At 42.4% G+C, this 27,190-nt stretch overlaps 1 protein-coding gene across 3 annotated transcripts; it reads left to right on the top strand.

Moving 5' to 3' along the window:
* Window positions 1-287: 287 nt before the first annotated feature.
* Window positions 288-26,735, top strand: ZC3H11A (zinc finger CCCH-type containing 11A). 3 transcript variants are annotated; one of them, XM_077839457.1, is made up of 17 exons: window positions 288-7,442; window positions 7,942-8,129; window positions 9,385-9,504; window positions 10,251-10,374; window positions 11,213-11,416; window positions 12,130-12,246; window positions 13,344-13,421; window positions 14,044-14,151; window positions 15,306-15,368; window positions 17,392-17,484; window positions 17,644-17,709; window positions 18,259-18,780; window positions 20,023-20,102; window positions 20,674-20,998; window positions 22,333-22,502; window positions 22,980-23,047; window positions 24,484-26,735. In XM_077839457.1, the coding sequence occupies exons 2-17, from the start codon at window positions 8,076-8,078 to the stop codon at window positions 24,740-24,742; spliced, it is 2,451 nt and encodes an 816-aa protein (XP_077695583.1). In that variant the 5' UTR covers window positions 288-7,442; window positions 7,942-8,075; the 3' UTR covers window positions 24,743-26,735. The 3 variants fall into 3 exon arrangements, with proteins under 3 accessions (XP_077695583.1, XP_077695582.1, XP_077695581.1); XM_077839456.1 differs by having other exon boundaries at window positions 14,041-14,151; XM_077839455.1 differs by having other exon boundaries at window positions 291-7,442; window positions 13,344-13,424; window positions 14,041-14,151.
* The last annotated feature ends 455 nt before the right edge of the window (window positions 26,736-27,190 follow it).

Below are 27,190 nucleotides of genomic sequence, written 5' to 3'. Positions count from 1 at the left end.
CCGGCTGAAATTGACGGATCCCTGGGTCCAGCTCCTGGGGCAGCCCTTAGGGAAAGCTGCAGAGGGAGTTTCCTCCTCTTCCCTCCTGTGCCAGGCCCCCTGGGACTGCCAGGGCTCTGTCCCTCTCCTGCCTTGGGCACGGTAGGTTTTGAGTGAAGAATATTCTCCCCCCCCCCCCCCCCCCCCCCCCGCTTCCCATCCCCAAGCGCCCTGTGGCCTCCTGGGATAGGAGAGTCCCTGGGTCAGCCCCAGATGTCAAGTGGAGCAAAGAGAAGATTCCAGTGCAGGTGGCTCCCTTTAGAACAAAAAGGTCTTCAGAGTTGAAAGGCCATGCTTCCCGTTTCTGGTGGGACTGACAAGGAGCCTGCCGTCAAGTCATAATTTTGCGGGCTGCACACAGCAGTGCCCCCAAAGGGCTTGAAATCAGGATCTAAACTAACTCTGGATGCACCCAGTAGCTGACTTAAATTCTTCTTTAGCTCGTTTAAAAACAAAACAAAACAAAAAACACAAAATCAGATTATTGGTGGTATTGGCCTTGGCTGTCTAAAACCAACCAAACCACAAAGCCCTTCCCATCAGCTTTGATTTTTAATTGAGAATGAAAATACGAAAATAGTGCCTCATACCATACCGATCAGTATGTGGACTCGGAAAATCATTCCCAAAACTGGTGCTTTGGGGTGCACGAGTGCACATTGCACTCGGGGATTGAGCTGTGCACCTTATTTTCAGAATAGACTGCTGTGTTATTTGATTATAAAAATGAAATATCCTGGGAAGAGTTAATTTTGAAACAAGGGAACTTGGAACTACAGCTATGGCATGCAATTAAGTTGGATGTGTATACAACCAGTTAGGCTTAATAGATGGTACTAAATTTGGGGCTGGATACCTGAGCATTTCAGGAAAAAGTTGGTGTAGAGGTACTTCCTTCTGTCCCTTTTCCTCTTAAAATAGTACCCGTTCAAGCAACTGGTTCAAGAGGAAGTTGACTGCTACAGACACTCAAGAAAAGATCACTTAAGTGGGCGGCAAGATCAGCTGTCAATATTTCCATGGTAAAATTACTCTCAGTTCTGGCATAAATTTTGGAAATAGAGAATGAGTGCGTATTCTTTCAGTGTGCCAGTCTCCCCTGTCTCCCCCAGCAGTAGATGCAGCAGTTTTAATAGTGCGGGCAGTCTGGAATTTATTCCCAGTGCCCATTCTGGCACTGACGATGATGATAAGGTGGTGGCAGAAGGGTTGGAGCAACCTGCCAAACATAAAGGAAAGAAGGGGTTGCGGACTAAGGGAAAGCCACGCCATAAAAAACTGGTGCTGTCTAAAAAGTTTGTTAAAGATCTGGGACCGGCAGGTGCTGCAGCTGCAGTAGTCATACCTGGTGCTTCTGAGCAAGATGGAGAGAGCTTCTTTATCGAGAGCAATACAGTAAGACGGGTTCTATTGCCTGGTACGAGAGCAAAGACTTCCATCGTGTGGAACTTCTTCCACGTTGATCCCCAGTACCCCTGTCGTGCCATCTGCAGCCTCTGTAAAAAAAGCGTGAGCCGTGGCAAGCCAGGCACCCACCTTGGCACGTCGACGCTTCAGCGGCATCTCCAAGCAAAGCATTCTGTGTACTGGGCCATGGCTAATAAAATAAGTGCTACTGGTGGAAGCAGCGCAGGGGAGGAGGAATATGCCTTTAATGTGCCTGTGTCCCCAATCTCCCCTGACAGCAGATTTAGCAGTTTGAGCAGCAATGGGAGTTTGGAATATATTCCCAGTGTTCACTTTCACAGCGACAGTGTGGAAGAGGCACTGAGCCAGTTTTCCAGCAAAAAAAGAAGAAAGAAAGGACTGCAGGTTCATGAGTTATACCCAGGAAAGCCAGAACTTTCCAAAAAATTTGCCAAAGATGTGGGTCCCACAGGTGCAACGACCGCAGCCAGTGCAGCCGCAGCAATAGTCGTTTCTGGTGCATCTGGAGAAGACAGAGAGAGTTTTCTCATTGAAAGCAATACGGTCAAACGTGTCCTGATGCCAGGAACCAGGACCAAGACGTCAGCCGTCTGGAACTTCTTCTACATTGATCCTCAGTATACCTGCAGGGCGGTTTGTAATGTCTGTAAAAAGAGTGTCAGCCGAGGCAGGCCAGGCACTCACCTGGGCACATCCACGCTGCAACGGCATCTGCAGGCCATGCATCCTGTACACTGGGCCATGGCCAACCAATGGAATGGCACTATTGGTAACGGTGTAGATGAGGAAACAGTAGAGGATTTTTCTGTTGGTCCTAGGGAGATGGACTTGTCACTTCTCTGTCCCAGAAGCTTTTCAAGCTATTTCTCGTCTCGGAGGGATAAACTTACAGCCAGTTACAGTTTAACATCTCAAGGCCTGGGTGTCCATGCGCCAACTTTATCTCCTAAGCCAGTGCTTGGTAAAAGAAAGGTCATAAGTCCCAACTTTGGGACTCCGCAAGACTCTCAAACAGCCACTACTGAGAAGAAAATTAAATACCACGAAATTCCAGTTGCACAGCAGATAAATAGGGCTATTACAGAATTGATTATTGAGGATATGCAACCCTACTCATTTTTTTCTACCCCTGCTTTTCAGAGATTCATGAAGATAGTGGCACCAGGCTATCAGCTGCCTTCTAGAACTTACTTTTCCACAAAGGCTGTGCCCCGCTTATATAATGTTGTGAGAGAAAAGGTTTTCATGGCTCTGGAGAAAGCTGAGTGCAAAAAAGTTCACTTAACCATTGACATGTGGACCCATGAACCAACCACGGACTATCTGACAGTGATGGCACATTGGGTGTCTTTTGAAATGCTGTTGTCTTCCTCTCACAGTACCAGCAAAACTCCCAGTTGTAGGAAGCAGGCAGCTCTTTGTGTAACTGGCTTTGCTAAAGATTATGCAGCAGCCAGTATTTTACAAGAACTAAATTACCAAATCGGTGTGTGGCTTTCCCCCAATTCCCTCACCCCTGGCTTCATAGTTTCTGACAACACTGCCAATGTTGTGCATGCAGTGAGAGATGGAGACTTTACCCAAGTGCCATGCTTTATTCATTGTTTAAGTTTAGTAATTCAGGACTTCCTCTGTGAGCACAAAAGCACGAGGAGCATGTTAGTAGCTGCTCGAGAGATTTGCCATCATTTTAATCATTCTGTCAAGGCCCGTCAAATTTTGCAGGAGTTCCAGCATGCAAACCATCTTCCGCAGCACAACTTGAAGCAGGAGGTAGCCACCCAGTGGACCTCCACCTTTTATATGCTGAGGCGACTTTTAGAGCAGCAGAAGGCAGTGCATGACTATTCCATGCAACACCATGTGGGGAGGGTGGATGGGGTCATCCTCACCTCATTTCAGTGGTGTCTGATGGCTCACGTGTGTGATATCCTTGAGCCGTTTGAAGAAGCCACTCAGGAAGTGAGCATGTGCACTGCAGGTCTTAGTCATGTACTGCCATTAGTTCGCCGCCTGCTTTTGACTCTGCAGAACATGCGAAAAGACTTTCAAATCAAAGGTGCCACTGTAGCTCTCGGGCTGGTGGATGACTTGTCTCTAAGGCTCGAAACTGACTCCCGACTGAGCGCTGTGCTCAGTTCTGAGCATTGTATCTTGGCCACTTTATTAGATCCCTGCTTTAAAGACAATTTAGAAGAATTCCTTCCTCAAGGTACTGACTTGATAAGCTATAAACAGATCCTTATTGAAGTAGTATCTGAGTATATGTGCACTTCGGTGGAGGGTTGCTCCTTGGAAGCTACAGAACTATCAGGCCATTCATCCCTTATAGGAACCGATCCTTGTGCTCTTCACCTTAAGGAAGATTACTCTGGTTCAAATCCCTTCAGTGGCTTCTCTTCGAGTGGTGCAGCTTTAATAGGCAAGAAGAGGCTGTTGTGCCCATCAGCTGCAGCAGTAGTAGAAGAGTACTTTCAAGATGAGTCTTCAGGGATAACAGTTAAAGATGACCCCCTGACTTACTGGCAGGGGAAACTGAGAAGATGGCCTGCATTAACCCGAGTAGCTATTCAGTATCTCAGCTGCCCACCCTGTAGTCTGCACTCTGAATGTGTCTTCAGCACAGCCAGACACCTCGTTTCAGAACACTCTGCTAGTCCAGGTTTTGACAATATTGAACAGTTAATGTTCCTTAAAATGAACTTAAAAACTATTAATTATGACTATTCCACTCTGGCCTTGGGCTTTGACACAGAGGATGAGATCACTCAGAGTAGCGAGGATGAGATGTTTTAGCCAGTGTTGGCAGCTTCAGTTTGTTCCGCGCTCTGGACCATTTGAAGTGCTGGGACTTGTGCTGCTATGTACTGTTCTTGTACGGTTGTTAATATCTAGCACTTCTTGTGCTTTCCATCTTAAGAGCATTTTACAACATCCTCCAAATGCCCCCATGAAGTAGGTAAATTAAGCATTATGTCCATTTTGTAGACCAGAAAACTGACACCTGACTTAGTGCGAAAAGTGGGATTAAAATTTGATCTTGTGTTCAGATTGTCCTAATCACATTGTCCTAATAAACACCACCTAGGTTTTTTAATATAAATATTAATGAAAATATTTTTTTAAATAAAAATAAATATACAAAAACAGGTCAATAATAAAGAGAGAGCAAAATAGGATTCATGCTTTAAAATCATAAAGAGCACGAGGTAGGTGTTTGTAGTTGATAAGCATGGTGCTGGCAGCACTCACTGAATAGTGCTCCTTAATGACACCTATTAAGGTATAAAGATGTTCCCTCTCTGGACTTCTCTCCCCCATAACCCCAGCATACTGTTGAAAGGCCATGGACTAATGCTGGCTGGCTAACTGAAAAGATGGATGAGTGACTTGCATAGTTTTTCAGTGTTGAGAAAGACAGGGCTCTAAAATGAACTGGGCAAATGTTTACTGTATTCTTGTCTTCCTTTAGTGAGGGTGAAGTGTGTGACCCCCGCCTCTTATTTCTTCTCGCTGGTCTCGAATGATTGTTTTGATATAACTAAGCTCCTGTACAAAATGAAATTACAATGCAAACCACAGCTCAATCTCAATGTGAACACCAGTGTAATTCTCGGGATTTGATTGGCTTTGAAGTTCTTAATCAATTTCTGATGCAAGCTTGCTGAGTGCGCCAGAGTTGTTCACTTATTTTAAGCTTTAAGGGGTTAGCTCAGTTGATTTTCTGTAATATTTAAATTGCTGTTCTAACTAAAGTTGTTTAAAACATTTTTTTTTTTTACATTTTTTTAAAGTCTAGTTTCTGTGTTAACATTTTTTCATTGTGGTGCTTGTATAGAACTGAGAGACCTGAGTTGCTTAGTGGTATAATTTCAGTGAGGCTAATTCAAACCCTGGACTGTGTGCAAAGTACTAAGTATGTGCCAAAGTATGGAAGGTAATATGCAAATGCATTGAAAGAAATAATCAAAAATAGCACGTTATCAGACAGACCAGGAGGCATTGTCCGTTACTTGCCAAGAAATAAGTTTTGGTTTATGTGGAGGCATTTCACACTTTGAAATTGCATTGAATTCTGGAGGATATTAGTGAAAGTGAATATGGCAAAACTTCCCTGTATCTAATGTATGTTAATTGCACACTGAGGGAACATTAGTGTAGTTAGATACAGGTAGACAAAAGTTACCTGGGATACAAAATCCAGTTGTAAAGGCAACAAAAGTCAAAAGTGAGTAATTATTTAGATACTAAGGGAAGGACAGAGATTGATTCTTACCTTTTTTTAATTCCCCTTGTTAAGAGTTTAAAACTGATAACTAATACAAGAACCCAACATTTCCTCTCATTTTTTAGATTTATGGAAACTCCCTCTCTTTTCTCCCCTCTCTTCTCCCCCCCTCCACCCAAAAAAAAAAAAAAAAATCCTGGAAAAATTCACTAGTGCATGAGAATAAAAGGTCTGATCTTTTATTATTAATTTGTAAGAACTATTTCATTCAATTTCTTCTAAGGTAGAATTGGAAGAGAATTACCAGAGAAATGTTTCAGTGTTTTTAATGTAGGCAGTGTTGTTGAAGTCGTGTCAGTCCCAGGATATTAGAGAGACAAAGTGGGTGAGGTCATATCTTTTATTGGACCAAATTCTCTCACCAACAGAAGCTGGTCCAAGAAAAGACATTACCTCACCCACCTTGTGTGTCTCAGCACTTTTAATGACACAGGAACTGGAATCTCTTACGTTTAGATCTAATGGTCAAAAAGGCAGGTTTTATGGCATTCAGTAAAAATAAGAAAACTGAAATGTCTCATTTCACAGTGAAATTAAACTGTTTGTGGTAACTGGAAACACCTTTAGGCTCCTTATGGTGTCAAAGTCATTGGCTGCTAAGAATTGGACCCAAGCCATCCTTTCAGACCTTTGCCATCTCACAGCGATGGATAATGGTGGATATATGTACCAGGGAACAGTATATGGTCACAAACCAGTAGTATTTGAAAAAATCAAATAAATTAAAATTGGCTTCCAAAAATCAAAATTAAAATATTTCCAAATTGTGTCTCATGCAGCTGTGCCTCTTCAAAACTGAGCGTTTCCCTGCTTCTTACAGCTTGCTGTATTCTAGAACTGCTGTGTTTCTGCACTTGATTGCAACTTTAAATATCTGATCAGAGCTACAAGTTGTTCTTTACAATATGGATATCAGACTATGCATACTTTGTATAAATATGGATATACTGTATGCATGTACATACATGTGTATATTTATGTGCCCAATCCAAACTTGCCCATATTATAAAGCATTGGCCTGAAAGTGTATTTGTGACACTTTTTATAACCCCTCAATTTTTGCTGTTTCCCCCAAATTGAGACACTTTATGATGCATTTATGATGTCACTTAAGTGACAAATAGCCCAAATATATCATTTTTATTACCACATTTGAATATATTGGTGTGTGTGTATAAACACATTTGTATATATGTATATACATATGTATGTTTATACATACAGGTATGTTTTTGCTATACAGGTAATAAAGATGGGGGAAGGTTTTTGTGTTTTCTTAATAGGTGAAGAAATCTTGAAGACCAGAAATTGGAACTTATTGAGTTTTAAATTAAAAAAAAAAAAAAAAAAATTTAAACTGTCCGGCTGTGGAAGATGGATCTTCATTTTTGCAGCCACTTTGACTCACAAGTTCATCTTTAAATGAACTGTTTTTTGAAGAGCTAACTAACCCTCGCTGTCTCCAGTCTGACAGAGAGTATTTGAATGGACTTGCTTCCTCCAGTAGTTGTAAGATGTTTAAAAGCACAGCCTGTGTCTGAATTGTGGATGAGATTTCCTTGGCAATGTGAGGAGAAAATTCTTTCTATCCCTTTATTATTAATTCATGGATTGAGTGTTGGTTCGGCCTACAGGAGAAATTAATTGGAAGTCTTTGAAGACCAACGTTCTTGCCGAGGTTATCCAGGTATGTTAAGCTATAGATGTCTAATTTCCCCTTGGTATAGCGTAGGGGTGGGGAGGGAGGGCTCATAACTGAAACTGTATTTTTTTTACTTATTATATTATATAATAATAATATTACTTATAACAATAGTTAATCATCCAGAGATATTTCCCAGACACAATTCATTCCTTCAGAGGTAGGCCTCCCATCCTGCACTTACCTCTGTATGGAGCACAGTTTGTTCTATGTGAATAATACTTTTTAATGTCAATAAGGACATAGAAAAATCATTATTTTATTTTAAACCACAGAGAAAACTCATGATTTGAAAGTACTTCAGAACTGGGGGTTTTTTTGTTTTGTTTTTTTTGGAACTGATCGGTTTCAAGGTAGTCAAGTTAACACTGTCCCTTCAAACTCATTAAATGGCATTGGTGCAAGAAAGAGGGAAAGTTACTTGTCACTTGATGATGATCTGATTTTTTTATTTTAAAATTCCCCTCAAACCACCTTCTCCAAGGTTACTTTTTAAAGAAGATTTCACTGATCACGTCTGAAGAAGAACGGGTGAAGCCCATTTTCACTAAGAGAGGAAGAAGTCTGTGCGGAGCAATAACCCTGATAACTTAAGCTTGTTCTAACAATCTGTCCAGCATGTCTAAACAAGGAGATGATTGCTACTTCTATTTCTATTCCACGTGTACCAAGGTAAGACAACTGAGATGAACAGAGTTTCTCAGATAATTTAATACATGTCTCATAGTTAGATTTGAAAGTAGAATCTATCCTGAAATGTCCTAGCTGGTTTCATATCCTGTTTTCCAGTCTTGTTTTATTACACCTACCCATCTGTTATGGAAAGCAATAAATTTCAAGGTAGAAAAATAATGCAAGGTCATCTGTGTAGAGAATTAATCTTTACCCCTCCTCCTGTTTTTATCAAGCAGTAATACTGATTAACACTTTTCAAACAGTTGGTTGCTAATCCCTACGAATTGCTTGTGATGTTGGCATTAACTCCTTGTAAAGATAGGTAAATCAAGACATGGAATTGAAGCAACTTGCCCAAGCTGTGGAGGGAGTCAATGTCAGTGATGGATTGGAACTCGAGCGCCTGACTCCTTCAGTCAGCTAAACCATTCTGCTTCTCTTTAGAGCTAACTATTGCTTATTGGGCCCAATGAACCAGCTATGAAAAAAAAATCCATATCCTATTGTGTCTACTCTGTATGCTGTTTCATTGTTAAATAAATAAGATCCAGAAGTTATAGACCTGACTAAGGCCAATGAACAGATGCAGAAACATTTGTGGCTTTTTTTGTGGCAGGAGGGGAGTTTCTATTTTTGCAATGGCATGCCGTTTTTCAAGAGCTGCAGGCATCGTGCTTGGCCCACCCCATGTTGATTGCTGCCTAATTTTTGAATTTCTTAATGTGGCACAAATAGCTCAATTTAAAATTTAACACTAATAACTATAGCTCTTAAGGATGATACAGTAAACAGAATTCTATCAAGTGTAAATGCAACAGTAAGATGGTTGAGGTTGGCTGTAGGGAATAGGGATGTAGATGTTAATCATTTTTGTGTGGGTTTTTTTTTTTATGAAGTGGTTATTGATTTATCTTGTTCTTGTATCGCATCCACAGTATATCCTGACTTGTTTCATCGTGGCCACCTCTAAAGTGTTTGTCTGATGTTAAGACAGTGGTTTAAAATAATGTCAGGAAGGACCTTTCAAAATGTTTCCATAGAATTAATTATTTCTGCCTTCCTGAGAATGCACATCTCATCCATTGCTCCGTTTCTTCTTCTTGATTCATCTGCCTTTCCATTCCCCCACACTAGGATCAGTTCAGTCACTGAGCCTTTTTCCTTCAGTCAGAAAGTCCCACTTTTACAGCTGTCTTTGTACCTGGGTTTTTCAGATTGCAACCTCTTATTTGCTTTTGTCCCATTTGCATAGGGGGATGGTTGTCCCTTTCGTCACTGTGAAGCTGCACTCGGAAACGAGACTGTCTGCACACTCTGGCAGGAAGGGCGCTGCTTCAGGAGTATCTGCAGATTTAGGCATATGGAGATTGATGTAAGTGTTCATTTTGCAAGTACGTTTTCAGACCGTGCTTTTTATCTGGTGCTCGTAATTTGCTTTGAATTAGAGTGATAATTTACAGTAGCAAGCAAAGAGCATAGAGTGGGTTCGCTTTTACGTATCAGTTTTGCCTGCTCTAAGCAACACTGGCCTCCACTGATCAAAGTAAAGGGATGAATTTTAAGAAAATTTAAGCTTGTTAGAAAAACAACTCCTTGCTGTGATACCTACTAGACGCTGGAATAGTCTCTTCAGTGGAAGTGGCAGTAGTCACATTGGTTGTATTAAAATTGCGGTGGCCCTAGCACTCGGGAATAATCCTGCACTGGCCCTTTGGGAGATGAACTAGATGTGATTAATGTGTCTTTTCCATCTCTGACTTCTCCAGTTTTCTACACAGTTTTTGTCAGGGGCTAGGATAGGCTGGAAAGCGGAGAAAGGAAAGAGGAAGTGTAGTGACAAACAGATGCAAAATTGTCATTTTCATAGTTTTTGTAAAGATTGTATATGTGCCCAGAGCACTAGATCGGATTTTTGTTTCAGTTATGAGGTGATGTCCTAATGGTATATTGAAATATTTTATCTTTATGACATGTTTGACCTGTGAACTGAAGTCATAATATTGCATTGTGATTGTTCTGTGAGAGTTCTGTGCCACTTGGATGCCATCTGATAACTGCATGACTCTGTAGCTTTTCCAAGGTGACTTTAATGTGGGTCTTTGTTTTGTCTGTCTGAAGAAAAAACGCAGTGAGATCCCTTGCTACTGGGAGAACCAGCCAGTTGGCTGTAAGAAATTAAATTGCGCTTTCCATCACAACAAGGGACGCTACGTTGATGGACTCTTCCTACCTCCAAGCAAAAGTGAGTTGTTTCATTTTTCTCCTTTGGCAATTCTTCCCAAATCCCTGAAGGCTTGTAGAATTGACCTCTGGACTTTTACTTGCACAGATATTTCCGAGTGCTCCTGCTATTGGTAGTTGAAAAACAAAGGCAGCTCAATTGTTCATGATAGAAATTAAAATCTGTAATGGTTTCAAATGGAACACTGGTCTGACCTAAAATGTCAAAAATACTTATTTAAAAACCAATGTCGAGACCACTGCATCAAATATTACATTATTTGCTTTATTAAAAAACAAATACTGTCTCTTGAGGTCGATATTAAAACTTGTTGGCCCAATAGTCAAAGTATCCCCCACCTTGGTCAGTTTTTCTTTGTGAGACAAGAAGCCTTGATATTATCAAAATATGAAGTAAATTTGTTACTTATATAGCAGCATCGGTGCTGTACAACAGGTGACTTGTACCAGCCAGCTGCTGATCCTGAGCACAAGAAATGGGCCTCCAGCTGTAGTCAAGGCTGAAATGAATAGCAGTGGAGATTTCACCCAATTTTTTTATGCTTAGCTGCTTCTCTCCCTTTTTTATTAATATTTTCCTTCTGTTTTAGGCTACCCTCATCTCACTCAACCTTTCAATAGGTGCGAAGAGATATAGCTTTGTGGGGCTGTAAAAATAATAGCCAAACATCCATGCTCTCTCACCTGGCATAGCCATACTGATCGGAGTCTCTTCTCTCATAATGAAGGAAAGTTCAGCATGGCTGGAAGTTTATATGCATTGAGGTTTTGAAGTGAATGAAGCGTTGGATTCAAGGTTTTAAATAGGCAATTTACAGGTGTTTCTACTGTTCTTCTAGCTGTGTTGCCAAGTATGACTGAGTGTGTAGAAGAGGAGGTGAAGGTGACCCAGATCTCGCTGCAGCAGAATAAACTGTCTGTCCAGTCCAACCCCTCCCCCCAGCTGCGGGGGGTGATGAAAGTGGAAAACTCTGAAAACGTCCCCAGCCCCACTCATCCTCCAGTCGTAATCAATGCTGCAGATGATGATGAAGATGATGATGGTGAGCAGATTTTAGCTCCTATATTTAAATAAATACATACAGCACTGATGCATTTGCTATGTCCTAGTAATCAACCTTCAGTTTACATGGTCAGTCCTGTGGTGTTTCTAGTCTAGCATTCTGCACTGGGCTATGGCCAATACCTGGAATATTGAAGGAAAGCTTTTCTAAACTCTTGTTGTACAAGGAAACAGGAAGGGAATTTCATCCTTAAGCACCATTCCCCTTATAAGCAATCTAGAAAGTAGCCTTGTCGAGTGATTAAGAGCTAGGAACTGAGTCACGAGACCTAGATCTTAGTTCTGACATGGCCATACTTGGGCAAGTCGCTTAGGCCAACTTTTTTTAAGTGGCCACTGTTTGAAGTCAGAGGGAGCTGTTGGGTGCTCAAGTTGAGCACCCAAAAACCCTGGCCATTTTGGCCTTAACCTCCCAATACCTCCACTTTTGCATAATGAAGAGAGTACTCACCCCTTAGATGAAATGTGCTGCGTAAGTGCATGGTCTGATATCTGAAAACACGAGATTTGGTTATTAGTTATTTGTATTACCATTGCACCTAGAAGCCCCAGTCATGAACCATGACTCCATTGTGCCAGCTGCTGTATGCAACCAGAACAAAAAGGTTCCTGGTTTCCCTGCCCCAAAGTGCACACAATCTTGTCCAATTCCTGATGCTAATTGTGTGTGAACTAACATTTTGTCCCTTTCAGATCAGCTTTCTGAAGAAGGAGATGAAACTAAAACACCTGTTCAGCAGCCAGCTACAGAAACCCATAATGGATTGCGGATAATTTCTACTCGGAAATCCAGTGCTAATTCAAAACAAGGTATTTAATGTTTATATTGCAGGAGCTCCTGAAGTTCACAGCCAGGTTGGCTCTTGGACCCCATTGTGTTAGGCGTTGGTCAAATGTAATAAATGACCACCCCTGTGGTTTGCCTGGCAAAATCCTTAATTCTAGCTATTGGCTGAGCTCCTTAGTAAGGTGATCCTTGGGTATCAGCCACTCTTCTGCGGTCACAAACAGGATAGCTCAGTCAATGCTTAGCTCATTCTTTTTTCAAATGCTTTTGGTTTATGTTGAGCAATCCCAGAAGCCATTTAAACAGGCAATGATAGCGTGACTTTTCAGGTTACCTTTTTAAAAATTCATCTCGGTAATCAATGCTTACATTAAATCTTGCTAGCTTTGGGAGCATATGGAGTGGTCCATGAGTTAACATGTAGGTCATCAGGCTAGACCACCTTATGTTGACTGGGTAACTCCACTGATTTCAGTGGAGTTATTCCTGATTTACACCAGTGTAAGATGGCGGAAGATCACTCCCTAAATCTTTAAATTACCATGCAGGTGTAGTTTTGAGGTTCTTACTCCTTAAACAGACATCACCAAGGAAGTTCTGTAGGGAAAGGGGGTATTTGTATGGTCATGCGGTAGCATCTTCTGACAGCTGAAGAAATATACTGCAGCTAGTTCAGAAAGCCGCATATTATGGAAGAACAGTGAGGTGAGGGGTGGAAATGGGAACACAGAATGCCTCTGGAAGGTGAGCATCTCTGTGACTTAGCTGTCACAGGAGACCAAAGGGGAGTTCAAAGCCTGGATTTCCCCACACTGTTTAAAAAAACAAACAAACAAAACCCTCTTAAAAGTAAGCCAAGTGACTAATAGCGTAGATGTTGGTAATTCTTAAAAATGCAGCTTCTGCTCTTTTGTGAGACCAAGCAACCTACAAACTATCCCAAATTCTGTGGCCATGAACATAAGGTTGTTTTTTTTCTTTCGTGTCTGTTTTTTCGTGATTTTTTTTTTTTAATTTATTTTTTGGAAAAAGCAGTAAATGCTAAGAAGCTTGGTCTGTATTCATAGATATGCACCATTGCTTTTACGTTTTGGGTTCATTCACAATTCTGCATTTTCAGATAACAGTTTGAATTTTGGAATAAAAACACTTGAAGAAATCAAGTCCAAAAAAATGAAGGAAAAATCACAAAAACAAGGTGGTGAGTTACTCTCCCTCCCTCCCAAATTCAGTGGCCCTCCTGTTTCAAGAGAGAGAACAGTTTTTCCTGCATGGGAAATGCACAAGTTGACTTGCAGGGTTTTTTGGTTGGGATAATCTATTGGGATAATTTTTACTTTCAGAAAAAATGGCTTAAAAATAGTTCAGGTGTTAAAAGCAGAATCCAGATGGCACAAGCTCTCTCGTATTAGTCAGGCCCTCTAAAGCAGGGAGTAAAGTCCAAATGAGAAGGGTACAAGAATATACTCTCATGCTGTTGTGCATTATGTATCTCTCCCCCCTGAAGCATCTGGATAGCTGGCCAAGCGTAGGCTAGGACTATTCTGTGCAGTCTTTTGTATTTACTCTTCTCTTTTGGCCCAGATATGCAACTGATTGAGTGTGAGGTCTGTTCATAAAGGTGTTTTTACACACCCTCAATTGCATGATCTGAGCCTTGATTTCAATTTGCATATAAAGTTTTTGTTGAAGTGATTTAAAATCAGTTTGCTGGGAATAAAGTAACTCTTGTCTGTTTTTCCTCATGTGGAAAGGGAGTGGCTTTTTATAAACTTTTTTCCCCGCTAACTTAATATATTTTTGTTTGCTCTGATCAGAAGGCCCCTCTGGAGTTTCCGTTTATCCACTCCAATCCCAGACCATTCCTGGTCCGGAAAAGGAAAACCTACGGACGGTGATCAGGACTGTAACCTTATCTGCAAAGCAAGGTGATGATAACTACTGCCTGCTTCCCTGGTTCCATTTTAGTGGTTCCTTAGACTGTAGTGTCGGTCCAGATGTCCTTGCTTTCTCTGGCCAACATGGTATTCATCTGCTACTGATGGTGCCGAAAGGTGTTTGAAGACTTTATTTAAAGCTTCAAAACTCATGGTTTTCTCCTGAGGGAAGAGTCCCTGGATATATCGAAAACCTCTGACAGTGCTGGTACTCAGTGAAGCATATAGATTTCTGATTTTTGCATCAGGACATTCAGCATCTGGGCATCACCATTAAAGGGTTACAGAGAAGTGCTCGAGCTCACCATAACAAGCCAGTGTTACCAAATGTGACCATGATGCTGCAAACACTTGAACATGTGCTTGACTTTACTCCCAACGGGTCTGCTGCTGTGAGTAGAGCTACATATGTGCTCAAGTATTTGCAGAATCAGGACAAGTGTTTGCACAAGGATATAGCTGCAGAACGGAATAGCAAAAGGAGAGAGAAATGAATGGGTGCAAACAGGAGACAACTGGAGAACCAATGAAAGGAATCAGCCACAGAGAAGCTCTGTGGCACTGGCGAGGGGGCCAGCACTAAACAAGCAGAGAAGGGCGTGGGTGGGAGGAGAGTGCGTTCATGAGGTAGTCTGGAGTAAGACAATGCGAGGTTCCATTTTTTTTTCAGAGAGAGACTCGCTGCTGTTTGATAGTTGTTATCCTAGTAAGGAATAAATCCTCAAAGTGTCTTGTAGACTAGAACCCGAATATGGAAGTTGTGCTCCCAAGAGGCATTTTGCTTGCTTCTAAGAGTAAAACTTAACTTTGTGAATACTTCTACTGTAGGAGAACCTCCCTAACCAGCTCAGTATGTAACTTGCACACTTGTTATCAGAGCCTTAATAGCAGAAAGCTGAAGCAAGATCTCATTCTATGATTTTTACTAAGTATACTACAGTACACTTACTAGTAAGTTTCCAAATTGTAATTCTCAAAATGTTTTATGATGCAATATTATTGCATTTTTGTTTCCTCGCTAATAGGCAAAATCTCATGATTTACAATAGGAGTCTATCACTTGTGTAAACTGGCGAGATTATTTTGTATCTATATATGTCTAGAGCTTTTTCCAAATTAAAGATGCTTATGTTTCACTGTTCAAGGTGAGGAGCCTCTAATTCGATTGAGTCTCTCGGAGAGACTGGGAAAACGGAAACCCTCCATAGGTAAGAACTCATAGGCTAGAGAAATAATGCTGGCTAGAGTCAGCTTCCTCTGCATAGCTCTTGTAATGCATTTAAGTTGAAATCTGCAACACCCATCTGCCATTACAGCTGTAAGGCTCCATGCAGCTCTGCTAATGTGGTTCAAAAAAATATTTTATAGAACAAAATAAAGGTATAGGAATTTAGTTTCAGGAAAAAATGAATATGTATGAGACTCCCGTTACCTGAATGCTAGTCTGTAACAGGGTGGCAGTTTCTACAGCCCTGCATAAGGTTGCAGACTAATTACTGCTGTGACTCATGCTGACAGGTGGGTCCTTAACTCCAACCAGGTTGGAAAGGGGATGGAGTGTCTCTCTGGAAAACGGAGAACAAGGGACTGGGACAGGTGAGGATTTGCAGGGAAACCCTAGGAACAGCCAAACTTGAAGAGAAAGCTTTTAGGATAAGGTTTATAGTTAGATATTTATCTGAGCAACCCTCAAGAAGGGGAATTTTTTTGACACTATGCAATGTGTATACTCTGAAGCAGTGTGGGTACTCTAGCTGCTTACATACTCTGCTTCTTTAACTTAAGTCAGAAGCCATCAAGTCATCTATTTGGTAATTCCTGAGCTTGTGGCTTCTTGTATGTTTTACCAGAGAGATACGGTGCCTCCAAAACACCAAAGCAGATATATCGCATTCACATATCCCCCAGGCTTGTGCAAATGTATTGTTCTAGTGCCCTTCTCCTTAAAGATGTCTGCGTTTCAGGTACTGTAGGACAGCGTTTCTCAAATGCAGCCAATGTGGCTACATGCAGCCACCAGGGGCTTTTCTTATGACCACAGCCTCCTGGGCAGTGACTGGCGATGGGGGTGGGGTGCAAAGCAGTGGTCCCTCCCCCAGGGCCATCAGCAGGGGTTTGGCACTATCCCCCCTGGAGCCACAAACGCCAGAGGAACAGGCAGCCGGTGTGAGTTCCCCACCTTCCGTGGGGCAGTGAGGCTTGGGGTTCAGCCCTGAGGTGGCAGGCGGCAGGCTCCAGTCATGGGGCTTTGGGCTTCAGCCCTGGACCCTGGCTGCAGGTGCCAGCCCTCGGCTCACCACCCCCCTACATCACTCCTGGCCCCCACTGCCTCCCCTGCCCCCTACCATTGCCCCTGGTCCCCACTGTCTCCCTACCCACCTCTTATCCAGGGCTTACTGGCTGAGTAAGTCTGCTGTGAAAATTTATATTTGTATGTTTGTTAATATCACTTTTCACAGACCCCCAGCTAGCTAGTAAGTCTGCTGTGGAAATTGATATTAACAAATATACAGATATTACCTTTTTCAGCAGCAGACTTACTAGCTAACAAGTCTTTTTAAAAAAGCAAACAAAAAGCAAAAGAAACAACAACAACAAAAGACAAGAATGTGCAAAACACCTTATTTGTGTTTCTATTCTGTGTAGGTCCAATAAAGAATAGAGACAACTGTACATTGTTTTTAATTATTGAGTCTGCAAAAAACCTCTATATACATAAACTACAATGACTTGAACATGTATATGTTCATATTTATTTGTTTTTCCTAAAGTTAAGTATTTTAGGAAAAATTGTCAGAACGCCCCCCCAGCAAAATTGGTGGCCGAACTCTGAGGCCACCAAAAATGTATTATGAGAACCCCTATAAGTTTGTGAAGTGCTTTAGAACTTTCTACCCTGAGAGTCCCCGTCTTGATTTGGCAGTTGCTTCATAAGGGAGTTTCTCAGAGAGCCTCTTACCCTCCTGACATCCTTATCTTCTGCTGCTTGGGTTTCAAAATGCTTCTTCCACTGAGAACCATTGTGCTATTTGGGAGCTACAACTTCGAAGTAGAAATAGCAGATATTAGCAGCTGGAAGATAAAAACAGAAAAAATTAAACTCTGTGAAAGGTAAAGAGAGGAGAGCTTCTAGGCGACTCCCCTGTCTTCAAGTCCTCCGATGGACAAGCTCTTGTTAATATGTTCAGATATTAGCTGTTGACTTTATTTCCACCATGTTTGGCTTTACAGATGAAAGTGGCCCTCCATTGAAGCGTAGCCTTGCTGAAAGGCTTGGAAAGAAGCTTGAATCTCTGGAGAAGACTGACAAAGCACCAAAGAGAGGTACTGCTGCTTAAAAAATCCTTGGGTTTGTTACATACAGACTTCCCTTTTGGTTCTTTTTATGTTAGAAGAAGCCTCTCAAGATAACTTTGAATTTCCTGGAACCATGTGAGAGACAAAGGAGCAGCCCACCTAACTGCTTTGTGTTTGTTCTTGCAGTTCAAGTCCCCAAATCTCTTAAGGAGAGGCTAGGATTGCCAGCTGAGCAGGCTAGCACGGAGACAGGTAACAGCTGTTTGCTAAAGCTGATGCTTCCCTTTTTCCTGGACCTGCCATTTCTCAGCAATCTACATTACCCTTCTCGTAGCCATTAGAACTCCTGTATCTGCCAGCGTGAGAGTTCTGGCTCTTGACAGCCAATTTGTTTCCACTTGTGCCTCAGCAAGCTTCTCTCACCTGTCTATAAGCAGAAGAGTTTGAAACGTGCTTGGAGACAAGTGAAATAGAAATTGGAAACCAAGAGATGGGATTGGAAATGCCAGTGGAGGTACAAGGTAGTGGTAGAATGGGGCAAATCTACCTCTGTGCTGCAGTCATCGCAGTAGTAATGGATTGTTTACAGAAAAGGGATCAGAGTGTGCCCTACAATTTGATATACATGCTTCCCTAAACCACGTTCACAAGTATAGGTTATGATTTGGTTTCCTTTCTCTTTGACACACTGAAAATCACAGTTTTTTGGGGGGCCCTAAATGGCTACTTAATTTTTTTTTCAATGCGCAGGTCAGTCTTCTCTTTAAATGTTTTGGGTTTTTCCTCTTTTGGTAACAACAGAGGGAGCTGCAAAACAAGCAGGTGAGATCCGTGTGAAAACACTAGAGGAAATCCGTCTTGAGAAAGCCAGCCAGAAACGGGGAGAACCTCAAACCAAACCTAAGACTGAAGAGTCTTGTAGAACAGAAGATCCTAATCCAAGGGTGAGACCCTCCCCAACAATTCGAATCAAAACCTTTTCTGAGGTCCTGGCTGAGAAAAAAAACAGGCAGTTGGGGGAGGAAGAGCAGCTAAAAATGGAGGAAAAGCTAAAAGCGGAGGAAAGCCCTACCAAGCCGAAGACTGAGAGTGAGACCAAGAAGCAGGACACCACAGCTCCATCTATAGCCAGCAAAGGGCAGCTGGAGCAGTCCACAGGCAAAGCCATGTCAATAGGGGAAGTGCGCATTAAAACATTGGAGGAGATCAAGCAGGAGAAAGCCCTGAGGATGCAGCAGAGTGGAGAGAACACCCTAAATACGCCACCGCAACCTGAGCTTACTCCCATCGGCAGGAGATTACTGCGCATTACAAAGCTGACAGGTAACAAATGCTTTGGCTATTCCTATAGTACAGCAGGTTTCCCTGTCTTTGCTAGTATTTTCAGTTGACTCAGAATTCACTCACTCCACTACATATTACAGCTAGAAGACTGTCAACGTCAAAAGTTAGGAAGTGCCAGAATCAGGATTGCCCATATCAACCTTACTTGCTGCTTTGTACATATGTAACTAAAGACTGTCATGCATATCACTTGTTATGTCTTCTATGGGGCTCCTGCCTCATTCAGTGAATGCGTAGTTATTTAACGTGGAGGACAAAATGCAATATTGAATGTGTGGCCTCAGGCCTCACACGCGGTACTGAATACAAAATTCATTCCCTCCTGGGAGTTTCTGTGATCCTCTCAAAATAATATTGGAGTCAGTGTTTCATGAACATTAATGTTCATGATCTTCACAACACCTTTGTGAGGTAGGGAGGTGTGTTTGTGTGGTTTTTTGGTTTTTTTTTACAGCACGGGAACTGAGGCACAGAAAGAGATTAAGGCCAAAATTGTCCACTAATTTTGGGTGCCCAACTTGAAATATCTAGGACTTGCTTTTTTTTTTTTTTTTGGAACACAACCACTTTGCATGTTCAAAGCACAATTCCACTGATGTCTGAGTGTTCAGCATTTTTGTGTCTCAAACCACAGGTGTCTCATATTGGGCACGCAGAAAATGGGGAACACACAATTAGTAGCCAGCTGTTAACACTAGTTTGAGTGAGGTGCCCAGCATCACACAGGAACTCTGTGGCAGAGGCAGGCATAGAATCCAGTTTACTAGGCCAGCATTCAACCACCTAACCATGAGACCATTCCTTTTTCATCCTACAGTCCTCTGCCTCATTCACTATACACTTTCCAACCTCTGCAACAAATAAGGCAGGGGTCCTACAGACAACAGCCTCATTCATTCATTCCCTGCATACAATACATCATGTACACTGTACAAAGCGTCTTTCGGATGTAACATTAAATGGGGGTCTCTTTGGGTCATCTCAGTGCTTGGTCAGCTGGAAATAAAAGTTCTCTGGTGTATAGCGCAACCCAAACCTCATGATTACAGTGTGTACAACTGAATGGAAGATTGCAGAGCTCAAGCTGCAGCCAAATTCTTCGTCTATTAAACTGGTGCGTTTGCCCCAAAAGGTTGGAAACCAATAGTGTGAAATGCTATTCAGGAGATCTGTGGTGTTTCAACTCTTGGAATTAACATGTGGGTTTGGGATGTTTTAAAGCACCTGGAAGAGAAGAAAAGAAGTTGGTGGAGTCAAGCGTTCCGCCCCTCAGTATTGGCCCAGCAGACAAGGCTGCAGAGGTGAGTCCCTGGAGAATATAGGAATCACTATGTGTCAAAAGTAATATTCACATTCTGTTTACCAGCACGACTTGGCACATACCTCCGATACAATGGGGGTGTCTATATTTTTCTGCACTGAAGTGCTGGAGATTAATCCAGAGTCCTGTCTTCTGTGATAGCATTTCAAGACAACATTGCAATGATCAAATGGCTTTGAATTTCTTGCTATTTAAACTTAGCAATGAATAAGAAGCCAGGACTTTGTAATCAGAGGTAATCTGTCTGAGGGCAGCACTGGCAACTTGTGTTTCCCTTGGGCTCCTACTAAGAATGGAATAGATTTCAGCTAGAGTCTTTTGCTTTGATCAGGGGACAACCCATGCTGGGACTTTGTAGCCTCTGTGGGCTGCACTTCTGTGAGGGTGTTTGTGAGGTGTTTGTGAACCTTGATGTAGGTTGCCAAAAGGCAGCCGACTGATATTAGGGTGGTGCGGAGCTCAGAGTCCTCTCCAGAGGAATTGCTGATTAGGTTTTTGTTATGAAGTCTCCCTAGATTTGTCTCATCTTGTTCCTCGCTTATTTTGTCTAGTTTTCAGATGAGAGTGCAAGCAACTCTATGGCTCAAATGAAGAGTTCTGAAGAAATCCTGAGGGAGAAGCGGCAGCTGAAGCCACGGCAGAAGGAGACGCTCCAGAAGGAAATACCTGCTGTGTCGTCCCCTGGAGAAGAAACAATTGAAGAGAAGAGCCCAGTGGCTGGAAGTCCTGAATCCACAGTGACACCTGGGGCAACTCGTCGGCTGACAAAGAGACTGACTGTGAAAGCAGAGGAAGCCGTGATGGAAAGTCCAGGAACGGAGGGTTCAGTACTGCCAGTGAAACAAGCAGCTCAGTCTCTGGAGCGAAAGGCTAAAGGTGAATGTCATTTTGTGTGGTATTTTCTGTAGCAGGGATTTAACTTTAAGTACCGATCACTTAATCGGTTCCCAAAATCACTCAGTTATTTTGCTCAATATTGTCAGGGAAAGATGACCAGTGTCGTCGTCTTTAGACTTTTCTCATCGCCACAAGTGCAGCACAGTATGATGCATATTTCGTTCGGTTGGCAAAATGGCCAGACGTGAGTCAGAAGAATGGAGTAGTAAAAGGAAACGCTGCCAGTCTGGAGTTAGATGCATTGGCACAGTAGTGTAACAAGTTGTGCAGATCCTTGCTGTGGGTGGGAGAGGAAGCCTACACAGAATGTGCCTGTTCTGTTTCCTCCCAGCTCCAGCCCGTGTTAACCCTTTCCTCTTCGAGAGCCCTAAATAACTAGAAAATGGCTTTCATTGTAAACACTGAAATTTCAGGAAAGTTACCCTAGAAAAGTGGTGGTGTTGCTTAGGATCTCGATGCTGTCCAGATTTTCTCTCTATTCTCCCCTTCATTTCTGATTGGTTTACTAATTCATTCCTGACTGTTGGGTAGTGTTGCTCAACGGCTCCTACATTCCACCCCAAAGATGGCTGTGTTAATGGAGGTGAAGGAATTTCTCTGGAATGAGTTACAGCTGATAAGATGAGACGCTGTAAGTCTATTAGCATTTTTACAGATTGCTGACTACATAAGAACATAACGGCCATACTGGATCAGACCAAAGGTCCATCTAGCCCAGTATCCTGTCTTCCGACAGGTTTCAGAGTAACAGCCGTGTTAGTCTGTATTCGCAAAAAGAAAAGGAGTACTTGTGGCACCTTAGAGACTAACCAGTTTATTTGAGCATGAGCTTTCGTGAGCTACAGCTCACTTCATCAGATACATACCGTGGAAACTGCAGCAGACTTTATATATATATATATAAAGTCTGCTGCAGTTTCCACGGTATGTATCTGATGAAGTGAGCTGTAGCTCACGAAAGCTCATGCTCAAATAAACTGGTTAGTCTCTAAGGTGCCACAAGTACTCCTTTTCTTTTTGTCTTCCGACAGTGGCCAATGCCAGGTGCCCCAGAGGGAATGAACAGTCTCTGGCAAACAGAGACTAGGGACAGCAGTCCTGCCCATCCTGGCTAATAGCCATTGATGGACCTATCCTCCATGAATTTATCTAGTTCTTTTTTGAATACATGTATTTGAACTACCTGCCAAAGGGTTAATTGGGGGTTACCAGGTGCTGTGCCTTATACTCATTGCTGGCTTTACAGAGGAGGAAGGAAACAGCAACAATCCTAGGAACCAATCAGCTTCAGTTCTTTTCCTTTTATGTTCCAGCCAAACCCAAGGTGAATGTGAAGCCATCAGGCGTAAAAACGATCTCCCCTGCAAAGCAGGCCCTGAAACGTAAGGTGGCTGAAAGTCATCCTTCTGCCATAGCAGCTGTGAAACCACTAAGCACCACCAGCAGTGACTTGAAGGAGCTCCCGGCTAAAAAAGCAGCTATGGTAAGGAAACTGGCTTACAAGCTGGACAGCCTATGGTGAAACCTGAACAGAAGTGTTTCACCCTGCCCCTAAGAGAGGATAGATATAGGGATGTCTTATCTCTCTTATGCAGTTCTGTCCAGATCTGAGTCCCTTACCATACCATGGGATGATTTTGATGTATCTTCCTCCATCTTTTATTAGATGAGTACCAGCACTTCTATAATGTTCTTAGTTAGATGCCTTCTCAGTGGACTGAACTACGTACCACTTACATGCATTCCAGAGTGGCTAGTCAACTACTGCTGAAGACTTCAGGCCCTTGATAGGCATCGAGTTTTATGCTTGCTTTGTCTGGGAAGGCCCAAATTTGTTTTGGCCTGGAGCTCAGGGATGATATGGCTGTGCAAGGATGGGGCAGGCATTATGCTGGAGAAAGGAAAACTGCTGAGAAATATTTTACTTTTGTACCTTAACTTTCACCTTGCTTTTTCCCAGACTACTGTTCTAGCCCTGCCAGAGGATAGTCCGGCCACTGTACCAGAGAGAGCAAAATCCAGAGACAGGTAATGTCTGCAACTTACTCCTGTTAGAAAAGGTTTTTGTCACTGGGGTTTCAGGAAACTTCAGTACAGTGTCTGCCTGACATTTGGGAAGATGAGTTTGAGGTCATCAATGTTATAATATACCTGTTAAGCGGTGCAACATACCCTGCTTTAATTTTCTAACTATTTAGCAGACTCTCCTTTGGATTATCTTTTAAAACATTTGAGTTGTTTTTGTTAACGTCAGTGAATTGGCATCACTTGCAATAGCATCTTTCTGGATTCCTGTGAGTCCTGAAAGAGGCGAGGGTGGCGTAGGAGTGGGATGAAGATAGGGGAAGACTTTCCTGCTGGCTCCTCCTCAAATACTAACTAGTGGCTGGCATTCTCTGTGACCAAATGCATGTCTCAGCAGAAGGCTCTGTAAGAGAAGAGGGATATTAGGTGAAGAAAATAACGCAGAGCTGGGTGAGACAAGTTTCTGCAGCACCTGGCCGAATCAGGGCTGACTAAAATCCACTCTGTCAGCTTCTTAGTGTCAAGAGCACCAAATTCATCCAAACGTGTGATGGAAAAAGTAAATAGTTGATATCCATTTTAACAAACAGTTCACAAAATTTATCCATTCACATTTTTATAGTCAGTTTAGTAAATTAGTGTAAGTGTATTGTCTTTGGAGGTAGAGCATTTGGGGATCTAGCAAAAAGATTGGTTTAATTCTCATGGTTGTGTCTAGGTCCCTAAACTAAGCCTGGATTTGTGCTGGACATGGCCCACCTTGATTATCATGCACATTGTAGGGAGAGTGGTCACTTTGGATGAGCTATTACCAGCAGGATAGTGAGTTTGTGTGTGTGTGTTTTTGGAGGGGGGTGAGGGGGTGAGAGAACCTGGATTTGTGCAGGAAATGGCCCACCTTGATTATCATGCACATTGTGTAGAGTTGTCACTTTGGATGGGCTATTACCAGCAGGAGAGTGAGTTTGTGTGGGGGGGGGGGTGGAGGGTGAGAGAACCTGGATTTGTGTTGGAAATGGCCCAACTTGATGATCACTTTAGATAAGCTATTACCAGCAGGACAGTGGAGTGGGAGGAGGTATTGTTTTATGATCTCTGTGTGTATATAAAGTCTGCTGCAGTTTCCACGGTATGCATCCGATGAAGTGAGCTGTAGCTCACGAAAGCTCATGCTCAAATAAATTGGTTAGTCTCTAAGGTGCCACAAGTACTCCTTTTCTTTTTTGCGAATACAGACTAACACGGCTGTTACTCTATAAACTGAGAATGTACCTGTAATATTATGTTGGACTCGGGGACAGCCACTGCTTAGTTACACAGCAATTCCAAAGGATTGGAGGTGTGGGGGGGGGTAACACTGCAGTAAGATAGGGTGTTTGGCAAAATAGATATTTTCAATTAAGGAATGTCTAATTGCTCTCTCTCTCTCTTCTCCCAAGCCCTGAGCTCCACATAGGAAGCCAAGCAGCCTCTGTGGCTCAATCAGAGATGACAAGCCCAACCTCTTCACAGGCAGCGGTAAAGACCCGCAGGCTGAGTTCCAACGCAGCTGGGAAAGCACCCTTGTCCGTAGAAGATGACTTTGAGAAGCTGATTTGGGAAATCTCTGGAGGCAAACTGGAAGCAGAGATTGATCTGGATGCAGGAAAAGATGAGGATGACCTCCTGCTTGAACTATCTGAAATGATTGACAGCTGAACCAGACTTATACTTATCTTTTAAAACAAAAAACATTTTAAACTCTATTTTGTTGGATACCCAAGATAAACCTTTTTCTTCTATATGAGGCTTTGCCACAAGTCTTCAAGTACACTTGAACTGGTAGAAATTGGTAATATCTGCACTCAATTGTCGTTAATTTCCCTGCCGGTTAGAGTTAACCTGTATACCCATCCTGTTACCATACGTGGCTATTTTGAATATGTGAAGACAAAGCACTTCACAGTTTCAGGCCAGAATGATCCTGGAGCCCATCTATAAAGCCTGGGGGTATAAACTTCTTCCACTGATTCAAGGCTGTGAAGGCTTTAAAAAAAAAAAAAAAAAAAAAGTTTTTCTCAGCAAGGTGTGCAAAACTCAGTGAGTGTGTTTCAAAGCTTTCTTTTGCTTTGTTTTCTTGAATGGCCTCGAATTACTATGTCAACTCTTGAGTTGTATTTGTCCTTATCTTCTTGTTTTAAGATTCTAGGGAAAATTAATGAAAAGGATAATTACTACAGTAATGTGGGCCAAACGTACTGCCAAAGGTGCGGGATTGGGTTAGTCCATCCAGCCTTACTTCCTTTTACTTATCAGGGACAATACAATATCAGTATGAAAAGCAGCAGCATACAGTACATGAAGACTGCCTTTCTCCCTTTGAATCCTACTGTACTAAATCTTGGGGGGTTGGTACTTTTTGTTGACTGAATAAGGTCCTGGGGCAAGTGGTGTAAGCCCTCATGGTCTGCTGCACATCAGTAAATTGAAAATGGGTCTTAAAAGTGCCTCTCATTTCCAAGAATCTCTTCCTTCTTCTGCTGACTTTTCTTCTACTGGAAAGCAGTAGCTGCTGGCACTGATGGGAAAACACTTTCAGCTTTCTTTGAACCCCAGTTCGCTGTATAGGCTTGTCTGATTTGATGTAGCACTATGCTGGAATTCAGCCAATAAGAAGCATTTGTCAAGTCAGGCAAGTCCTAGAAAAGTGTTCTACAGCGGTCAGAGCAAACTCTGTGTCCTCCCCTGTCCTGTGGATACCTTTCTTTCTTCTCACCCTTCATTTCTCTATAATTCCATCCTCCTCCTCCTCTGCCTGAACTAATCATTTAGGAAGTACATACCTGGGGTTGGGATGTTAGGAAAACTAGTCCTCTGTGCTTGACAGTCCATTTGCCTGAACTGTGTACATGGAATCTTGCTGTGACCCCGCAGTAAACGGTTGAGATTGGGGTGTATTGTGTTTCCCATCACCTATGTTCATTTTGACCATGAGTTTTTTATTTTTTTTTTTTTAATTTTCTTAAACTTTCAACAAGCTAGTCCCTTCTGACTTTGAGCTGTGAGGATATAGGTGTGGCAAGCTTCTGCTGCTGGCAGGCTTAAAAAAAAAGTTTAATTGTATTGTAAATATTTTGTCTTTGGAAGAAAACACGTACATGATTTGGTAATCCACTGTGATGTCTTAGTTCTTATAGGGAAGATTTGAACCAAAACCAATTTTTAAATTAAAAAGCCCACTCCTGAAAAAACTGCTGTTATAGTTCTAGGAGGGACACCACGCAGGAAGCTTCATCCCGAAGAAGCTGAAAAGCAACAACCCTCCATCCTGCTGAAGGACTTTTCACAATGAGACTTCAGGTTGCTTGTGCACAAATGGAAGCAACTTTCAGAGAGAGAGAGAGATGTATGAGAGATTGTGATCTAAAAAAATTTTCCCTGCTGCTTGTTATCTCCCTGTGTTTAAGCAGAATATTCCGTTCCATTGTCAGCTTTGTTCACTTCCTTCTCTGGATGAGAAGTCCTGTCTACGAAGGCCGAATTTTATGTATGCCATTACTTCTGTAAATATTTTATTCTCTCATTTTCTATTTAGTTTGTATTTAAGGCATTGTCTTATATGTAATCTGAACCATACATGTTCACCATGAGTTGGGCTGTTCATGAAAAACATTACTCTTGTTTTTAAATAAAGCTGATGTAGGAAGTCTTATTTCAGATGTTCTCTGTGTAGCTGGGTAAGATGCAGAGGTGGGCATTAGGCGCAAACAAAAGGATCTTTTGGTTTCTACAGCCAATAATTTCTTTAAAATGTTACCAGTAGGGGAAACAGTATGTCCCCGGGGTAGGGGGTGCAGAGAGGGTCAGCTTGCAAACAATGGAAGAGGCAGTGTGACTGTGTGGGGAATTCATAATACTTAACTCCTTTCATCTCAAAGCACTTCACAAAACTGGGAGACCTAGCAAGCGAAGAGACTTGCCTGAAGTAACAGCAGGTTGGGGCCAGAGCTGGGCCTCCACAGGGAGGGGGTGAAGCCACGTGGAAAGGGGGTAGCAGGCTCACCCCGGCACCCGCCTGGCCCCACGCCTGTGTTGCATGCACCCTGCAGGCTCTGGGCCCGTGCTCTCGGCAGGGGCTCTGCACAGCCAGCGCTGACCTCCCAGGCT

The sequence above is a fragment of the Eretmochelys imbricata genome, chromosome 21, assembly GCF_965152235.1.
Source record: "Eretmochelys imbricata isolate rEreImb1 chromosome 21, rEreImb1.hap1, whole genome shotgun sequence".
Taxonomy (NCBI): Eukaryota; Metazoa; Chordata; order Testudines; family Cheloniidae; genus Eretmochelys; species Eretmochelys imbricata.
This window is presented reverse-complemented; position numbering and strand designations above follow the sequence as displayed.